The sequence below is a fragment of the Protobothrops mucrosquamatus genome, unplaced genomic scaffold (assembly GCF_001527695.2).
Source record: "Protobothrops mucrosquamatus isolate PMUCROS unplaced genomic scaffold, P.Mucros_1.0 scaffold505, whole genome shotgun sequence".
Lineage (NCBI taxonomy): Eukaryota > Metazoa > Chordata > Lepidosauria > Squamata > Viperidae > Protobothrops > Protobothrops mucrosquamatus.
In genome coordinates this window covers 424,815-434,021 of record NW_015386821.1, presented here as the reverse complement: position 1 = coordinate 434,021, position 9,207 = coordinate 424,815, and the positions used below count along the sequence as shown (strand labels likewise).

At 35.8% G+C, this 9,207-nt stretch overlaps 1 protein-coding gene across 9 annotated transcripts in view; it reads left to right on the top strand.

Moving 5' to 3' along the window:
• Positions 1-527: 527 nt before the first annotated feature.
• ELAVL2 (ELAV like RNA binding protein 2) overlaps positions 528-9,207 on the top strand; it is a 79,884-nt gene continuing 71,204 nt past the window's right edge. For 4 of the 9 annotated variants that reach the window (XM_015816823.1, XM_029284305.1, XM_015816822.1 and 1 more), the window contains exons 1-2: positions 2,582-2,653; positions 5,348-5,591. In XM_015816823.1, the coding sequence (XP_015672309.1) occupies positions 2,582-2,653; positions 5,348-5,591 (316 nt within the window). Of the gene's footprint in view, positions 555-2,581; positions 2,654-5,347; positions 5,592-9,207 lie in introns of those variants that run through there. The other 5 variants (XM_029284304.1, XM_029284303.1, XM_015816824.1 and 2 more) reach the window with 4 other exon arrangements.

The window sequence follows — 9,207 nt, the reverse complement described above, 5'->3', positions numbered from 1 at the left end:
GTCTCCGTACTGAGAAAAGGCGTTCAGGTAAGACCAACGCCCCTTTCCTAAATGTTTATCAGATTTCAAAGAGAGAGTTAATAGCTTGTGATCGAAGTTTCCAGGATGTAAGAAGGAACTTTCACGCTGATTTCAAGAAGAAATCTTTATTTGGTTTTGGCATTTTTATCCTTTCATCTAGTTCATGTATAGATGTTTGGTATATACTCCCATGCTCTCCCAACTATATATTCCAGTTCAGTAATTACAGACAAATTTAAACTCTTTAGTTCTTAGTTTGTTGCATGTTTGTGTGTGTGTGTGTGGATGTGTTTGTGTAATGATTACTTGTGAAAGAGAATGTATTTTTTGAAAGCAGCAGATGAATTTTCTTTAGTCTTAAATTATAACTAGTGTTGCTTCTATGCATATTGACAGAATTTAAGATTAGGCCTATTGAAGTTTTGCATTACAGTATATCTCTTCTGTTGTTCTATAAAGCTTTCCCTGCTGTTTTTCAAGGATTAGACTTTCATTAAAAAGGCAGCATGGTAAAGAAGTATGTTGTTTTTCTAGTATAAGTATAGAAAAGAATTATAGGGCAACAAAGTAACAGAAGGTGTTGCAAATTGGCCTAATGCAGAATCTTACCAAATGATTTTTTTTTCAATTAAAAAAAAACCTTTCTTCTCTTCCCCCCCCTTCCATATTGAATCATGTGAACTATTTTTAATCCTCTGCCCTCCTCCTCCCAGGTTAATTTTACAAGTGGATTTTAGCTGGGTAACATCTATGTAACCCTGGTTTGAAGTGATGTTTCAGGCACCATGCTAGAAACTAGGAGATTGTGAGTTCTAGCCCTGTGGTGGGCACAAAGCCAGCTGGGGTGGCCTTTTACCACTTCACACACTCCCAGCCCTGGGAAAGAGGCAATGAATGGCAAATCTCTTCCAAAAAACTTTGCCAAAAAAAAATGCAGGGACTTGTCCAGGCAGTCACCAGGAATCAAAAACTGACTTGAAAAGCCCCCAGAACAAAGCAAAATAAAACTCTGGTTGACATTCCTAATGAGATAAAATACACTGCAATTGATTACCCATTTATGTCTTTGAACTGCTTTGCTGTGCTAAATCTAAACTTTTCTTGCTGTAACACTGAGGCAAAGAAAATTGGCAATAACTTTTACTTCTTCGGAGGAATGAGAGGACTGGATGATACAGAGAAGTTAGATATATTGACCAGATAATATGGCCAACAATAGAACATAAAATGTATCCTGTACTGCTGTTTTATTAGAGTTTGTCAGGGTATTATACAATCAAGTAATAAATTCAGTTTTGGTTGGAATGTATTCCATTTCATGCTGGATTTTTCTCAGTTTATCTAATTCATATTCTACATGTAACTTCTGTCCTTAGAGGTTCACTGTTTTACAGTAGTGTGTGTGTATTTCTGCATTTAGAAGAAAAACAAACCCCTCTGTTGCTAATATCTAACTGCTTGAATGAATCGATGTATAGTACTGTTGCAAGTAATGCTTTAATTTTAAAATAAATTTGTAATAAAGTACACATTATTCAAGCTTTGGATCTGGCAGATTTTGTATTGGCCAAAGAAAATGGGTGGTATTTTTTGGGGGGTGGATCCATAAGAAGGCCTGTCTTAATCAGCCATTTTATTTCTTACTGTAAATAACTTCTTTCATACTGTAAATAACCATATACATTTATAAAACCAGCAAATGAGCCATGTGAATTTAAGGTGTGGCCCATTGATTGGTTTTCAGGACAATGGTGCCTCAGAAACTTCAGGGAATTAATTTAGATATCAGTGTTAGTTACCCATCTTACAAAGATATGTTAAAATCATGACATGTTATAAATGGCATACTAGCTCTGCAAGATTCAGATTTCTGATTTTACAATTTGTGTGGGACAGCATATTATTGAAGACATTTCTATATGTTTATCAGCTCAACTATTTCAGTAAATGCTTGAGTCTTTAAACTTTATCTGTAAATAAATACTGAATTAAACTTGCAGTTGCAATATCCATTGAATTCATACTAGCAATGATATTTATGGCATAACTGTGCAAACAGGTTAGTCTACAGAGCTGGACAGCAACTGATGTAATTTCACAAACTTCATAAAAGGTTACTATGAAAGCAATCTAGGAACACACAAAAAAATTAAATAATCTGGCTGTATATTTTTGCCCTCATTTCTACCTCACCCAACCCATTTGTTTTTCAGCACCAGATCTTTGTTTTGCTGAGATAGAGTTCTTGTAAGCCATATGTCGCTATATATGCATTTAAGATAGGTTTAAAGATGGATGCAAAGTAATTAGTTTGTTCTGCTCTTTTAAACCCGGCTTCTAAAAATATCTTAATTCCTGAAAGAAAAAAAAAGACATTGAATGAATTTGAAAAGATTAGATTGGAATTGCCTGAAATTCTATTAAGCCACACTGCATGGACGTGCTGGGAATATCAATACAATTAATGTAAATTTGTACAAACTGATTTGTTGCATTATCTTGCTAATCTAACATATGGTACTTTTTGTGTCCATATTGCAGACGGCAACTCCAAACTAACATGGCAGTCAGACTGTGTGATGTGGCTTCTCTGCTTAGAAGTGGTTCGTGGGCAGCAGAGCCTTGGACTGGGGTCTGTGGGATTTTTCTTAAATTCTGTAGGCTATTATTAACATGTTACACTAGTGCTGAGGCCATACCAAACACTTTAAATTACATTTGAATTAATTTTGTACACTCTCTTCTAAGTTCTGACATAGATATTAGACTATATCCTGGCTTGGGGCAAGGTTCATGGCATACTTGAAACTTGTAAATAGAGATACAACTTTCTCTAATACTATCTTTCTTCATAACAACTTGAGTTTTGCTCCAGTACAATTTTCTAATAAAAAGAGCAGAGTTTGCATTAAAACTGCTTTGGTATGGTCTGAATGCTGAATAATCGTAACTGTGGAAATAACTTACATTGTGTATTTTTTTGGTTACTAAAGAAATTATAGAATTCCATTTAAGTCATAAATTTTCTTGGCTGGAAATAAAAGCAAAAATTCAAAGCTGCTGAAAAACCTGTTTTCCAACAGGTGAAAGCTTTATTTATGGATAGGATATATTTCTTTAAAACATAGAATATTGGTATGGTTTTATTTTGAGTAGCAGATGGTTCTGTAACTGAGACACCGTAATTTCAGATTATATAGGCTATTGCAGCTGTTCATTTGAATGTTGCTTTAGGATTTCATTCTTGCCATCTAAGCACAAAAATAAATATGAAGATATGTGAAGATGGTTAGTTATCCTTTAAGAAAAAAATCAGTTTAATAATGCTTAAAATAACTTTCTAGAAAGCTTCAGTCTGCAATATTGTGGCCCATATGTTCTGCATGATACAGTAGGAACATTTGAATAACAAACTGCTTAAAATATCCTTGGATAGTTTGTACACGAACAATTTAGTTCTGTTTTGAAATCAGAGGAAGAGGTTCATAAGTGAGCATATGTTAGAGGAACTGAAAGGAGTGTTCATTAGAAGACATTTGGACCTATTAAAACAAATATTGAAGACATGCCTCATTATCTCAGAATTGGTCGTTCTCCAGCATGAAGAATGGAGAATCCGCGAATGGGTTAAATGTGCTCTCCTGCCCAATTAGACTAAATCAGCCAAGTTACCACGTCCAGCAGGGCTGGGTCACGCCCCAGTTTCAATTTGGTCTCAGACCAAAAAGGACGTGTTAACTTGGCTCCCAGCAAAATTAAAAGCAGGCAGGTTGTAGATATTTATTCCATACAGGATATTTGTAGGGCGGTGACGTGGTCCTCGCCTTCTCCTTTTGTGCGGCATTACAAGCTCGATAAGTTTGCTTCTGCAGTGGCCTCTTTTGGCCGAAGGGTGTTACAGCAGGTAGTGCTGGTGGCAACGACACAGGCCCAGTCTGCTTCCCACCCATAGGGACTAGAGGGCTTTGGTAAGTCCCATTCATGGATTCTCCATTCTTCATGCTGGAGAAGGGGCGTTGGCTTACTGAATGCCTTTTCTCAGCATGATGAATGGAGAATCCACCCCCATCCCTTGTCCGCAGTCAGGTCCAGTGTCAGGGATCTGGGAGCCAACACATCGTATAGTCATTTGCTTCGCCCTTTTCAAAACTGGGGCGTGACCCAGCCCTGCTGGGCATGGCAACTTGGCTGATTTGGTCTAATTGGGCAGGAGAGCACATTTAACCCATTCGTGGATTCTCCATTCATCATGCTGAGAAAAGGCGTTCAGGTAAGACAACGTCCCTTCTCGGGTTGATAGCTCATAATCTCCTACCTTCCCTTTTTTCAAGGGCTATATTTATAATTTACAAGTATCATCATTCCATTTTTACTGAGATAATAATTTGGACTTTATTAAACTTCCTAAGATTGAAAATAATGGGTTATCAAAAGGCCAGCTGAGAAGCTGAGGCTGAATTCCTTCTTGAAGCAGTATTACGGGCACACTAAACTAGTTCTTGAGTTCTGTCCTTTCAGATTTGATTAAAATTTAAATTCCATTCTTATCTGGAAATAATAGCTAACAAGTATTCTACAGTAGCATTCCTAAAATAAAAAAGTTTTTCTATATTTAGAAAAGCTCTTGCTTCAAATGACAAAATCTTTTACTCCTCTGTCAATAACTTCAGTTTTCGATTAGCTTAGTTTAACTGAAGACATAGTTATACAGGTTTGGATTCACTGCTTGGGGGATACTGTGAGAAACAATAGAGGTCAAAAGTAGTTGATAATAATTGGTGATGAAGCAAGGAAGTGTTCATGTGGTTATTCCAGCATTTGGTACTTCTTAATCCTTGTCAATCACAAAGTTTGGAAGAGAAAACTTTTATTTTGCCAGCAATATAACTAATGTGGCCAATCCACTTTAATATTTGAAAAGTAACCAAAACAGTACATTTGTTTTTAATAATGTCTTTTATGAAGTCTACTGTTGATTGTCATTGTCAGTAAATCATTTGCAATAATTATTGAAAGCTTTATGAGAAATTCATTTGAACAACTTTGAAACTTTATCAGAATTTAATACTTAACCAGTTATTTCTTGGGGTTTACTGAATTAGCTTTAGCTCAGAAAAATGTTTCAATAAACCTTTGTAGCTTTAATTTTTCTAAATCGTCTTTATTGCTAGAGAATTACAACAGCTTTGTTTTTATTGTAGAACGATAATTGCAGTCTTGACAATTGGGCACTCTTGCATAATGTCAAAGCTTTAAATTCATAGCTAGAATCACTAATAGATGATGAAATATGAATTCTGACAGTTCCTATTTTCTCTGTTTTTAGCAGGTAATTGCTGCCATGGAAACACAACTGTCTAATGGGCCAACTTGCAATAACACAGCCAATGGCCCTACTACCATAAACAACAACTGCTCATCACCAGTTGATTCTGGGAACACGGAGGACAGCAAAACCAATTTAATAGTCAACTATCTCCCTCAGAATATGACACAAGAAGAGCTCAAAAGTCTGTTTGGGAGCATTGGTGAAATAGAATCCTGCAAACTTGTAAGGGACAAAATCACAGGTATGTAAACAACAGGCTTTTGCAATTGTACATAATATGTGTCCTCTGTTGAACATTTCTAATAGCATTACTTGTGAATGGCAAAACAATGTCACATTCCCTTGGAAAATGGATTAATATCTCTTGTGAGGTACAACATGAGAAATGAGCTTAAATCATATTCAAAAAATAGTTGTATGGGCTGACAGGGTCTTTTGCATAAAATTACTTAGTTGCGAAGACAACACACTATTTGTTTGCTTCTTAAAGGAATAGAAAATGAAGAAGTACAAAATTGCCTTACATGTTGATGATTGCTATATAGTTGAGGTGAATTGGTTAACAAGATGTTTCATTTATTAAATTTACATACCACCCATCTTTCTATCCAAAGTGACTCTGTGTAGCTTTAAATGTTAAGGTTGATCATTTTCCATCTTTGTCAGCGTTGTCAAATTAAATTTGCTACAAAAAAAGATCAATTGAACTTGTAATATAGAGAAATTTAGACCTAGACAAAATTTAGACATCCTCTTCCCCTGACCTCCCGCTCCCCAAATGATGGATAAATCCATTTTCTTTGAAGTTGATGAGATAGTTAAATTTATGTTAACCCATTCCATTTGTGTAATGAAATCATTATGCAGATTGATACACATTACATAATTTGTGTAATGATATCATTACAGAAATGTTGTTGCATTTGGGAGTAACAGATGCTCCCAGCTCCTTAGATATTGGAACACTGTTATCATGTCACCCCATAGCCCTTCTTTTCATTAAACTAGACATACCCAATTGCTGCATTTCATATGTTTTCACCTCCAATCCCCTAATCATCTTTGTTGCTCTTCTCTGTACTCTTTCTAGAGTCTCAACATCTTTTTTATATTGTGGCAACCAAAATTGGATGCACTATTCCAAATGTGGTCTTACCAAGGCCTTATAAAGTGGTACTAACACTTCATGTGATCTTGATTATATCCCGTGGTTAATGCAGTTTAGGATTGTGTTGGCTTTTTTGACAGCTGCAGCAGACTGCTGCCTCATATTTAAGTGATTGTCCACTAGGACTCAAAGCTCCTTCTGACAGTTACTACTATGAAGTCAGATATCACCTATTCTATACCTTTGCATCATCGTCATCATCATCATCATCATCATCATCATCATCATCATCATCATCATCATCATCATCATTATTATTATTATTATTATTATTATTATTATCCTAAATGTGTAGAACCTTACTTTTTCCCCCATTGAATTTTATTTTGTTAGATAGGGCCCAGTGTTCACATTGTCAAGATCCTTCTGTACCTTGAGTCTATCTGAGAGACTCAATCCTGAGAGACACGTCCCATGCCTTTGGCATTGTGCCATTAGCTTCTGATAATAGTATCTATAACGTGACTGTTTCCTTTTGCTGTAATAGCTAAGCTGGAAAAATGGGAGGAAAAGCAATCTAGTTAAAAGCTGCAAATCAATACTGTAATACTCACTAATATACCGTAAGGGACATCACTGAAAGTAGCCAAGTTTTGTTTGCACATTTTGATTTGAACTCTGAATGGTCAATACTTCATCATTGGAAAGACTGAAATATTTTGGTACCCCTACTGCAATATCTGTGTTGCTATCCTTCCTTCCTTCCTTCCTTCCTTCCTTCCTTCCTTCCTTCCTTCCTTCCTTCCTTCCTTCCTTCCTTCCTTCCTTCCTTCCTTCCTTCCTTCCTTCCTTCCTCTTTTAACTTTATTCTGGACACCAGCATAGGTTTTTCATGTGATTTCACATTGTGAAATCCATGGATTATTAAACTTCCAGATCCTATATCTTTTTCTATCAAATTCCCTATGTGGTTTCCAGTTGGCCATAGTTTACCATTATTGTACTGTTCATCTGGGTCATTTTCTCAAATTTTGAATGTAGTGTTTTAGAGTAACAAGGGAGTAGATGTCTCTCTTGACTTAGTTTCAATATACTGAATTTGCAGAATTTTCTTGGCATCTTCTAGGACTGCATTTCATTTTGTCCAGTATTTATTCTCACACATTTCCACATTGGAATCTTGGCGAGACAATACTTTGATATATTTTTTTGGCAAATTTCCTGAAATTTCAGCTTCAAGAGTCAATCTAGGAATCTGATAGGTTGCAAAAATCTAATACTTCATAAGACATACACTTATAACTGAAAACTGGCTTGAATAAACTGGTGGCTTTTCTAATTAAGTGATGCTTTAAAAGCATCATTTTGTTTAATATATTTTAAGTCTAGAAATAATGCAAGTCTATTTGCCCCATTCCATTTCATTCTGGCCTAAGTCCCTTGCTTTAATACGATGATATGGGTTTCTCTCTTTAATAATTAAAGTTTTTAATATAATGATGTCAACCTTGTACTACCCACTCAAAAGAGGAAGTCAAGCAATATGTAATATAGAGCAGACAACCCCCAGAGTAATTGAATTTTGTTTCTACATATCTGGCTTTTTTCTTTATACCTTCCAGTTGAAGGTGACAAATAAACATGAGAGTTTTAGTATGATATAGATTTACCTATAAAGCTTTAAATGTTTAAAAGCACTTTAAACATTTAACCTTCCACATTCCTGTGGATTCATTCGTAACTAAGACATAATGTTGAAGGCATTCTGTGAAGACATAAATGTTTAAAATGTGCCCCAAATAAGATGCTGTTCTTATTCAAATATCAGAGCAAATGAAAAAGTATTTCAGATACACTGCTATCATACACAGGGCCCAGTGTAAGGTAACAAAAAGCAAGTTAGAGTAAGATGATCAGATATTGGTTGCACATTTTATGTGGAATGTACAGTTGTTAAAGTGAGTTGTACCTCAATTTTATGACACTTCTTGCCACAGTTAAGTGAATCGCTGCAGTTAAGTTACTAAGATGGTGGTTAAGTGAATCTGGCTTCCCCATTGACTTGGCTTGTCAGAGGGTTGCAAAAAGTGATCACATGACCCTGGGACACTACATCCCGTTCAAACCAGTTCCCAAATGCCTGAGTTTTGATCATGTGACCACAGGGATGCTACAACAGTCGCAAGTGTGAAAAACAGTCACCCGTAACTTTGAACGAGGTGTATTGATACCTTATTTGCCTGACCTTTTGTCTTGTCCCGTGGTTTTCACTGAGGAAATTCCCATTTATTTTTCTAGCTAGCCGTGTATACTGCCATGCATTACACCTAAAGATGGAATGAGAACCTAATAAAGACTGGTTGATCTGGCCACCTATTGGTTAGAACAAACTTCTTTCTCTGTTAACTTTATTTTTCATTTCAATGTTTATTTTATTTTTGCCTGGCTAAGCTACAGGTTAAATCTGCACAATCTTGGATGGAAATCACCTGTATATATGAGAGGCAGGCAATCCATGGTGAGGTATAAAAAGTGTCATTCCAGAGATACAATAATAATAATAATAATAATAATAATAATAATAATAATAATAATAATAATAATAATAATAATAATAATAGTAAAGTTGGAAGGGACCTTGAAGGTCATCTAGTCCAACCCCCTGCTCAGGCAGGAAACCCTATACCATTTCGGACAAATGGCTGTCCAGTCTCTTCTTAAAAACGTCCAGTGTTGGAGCATTCACCGC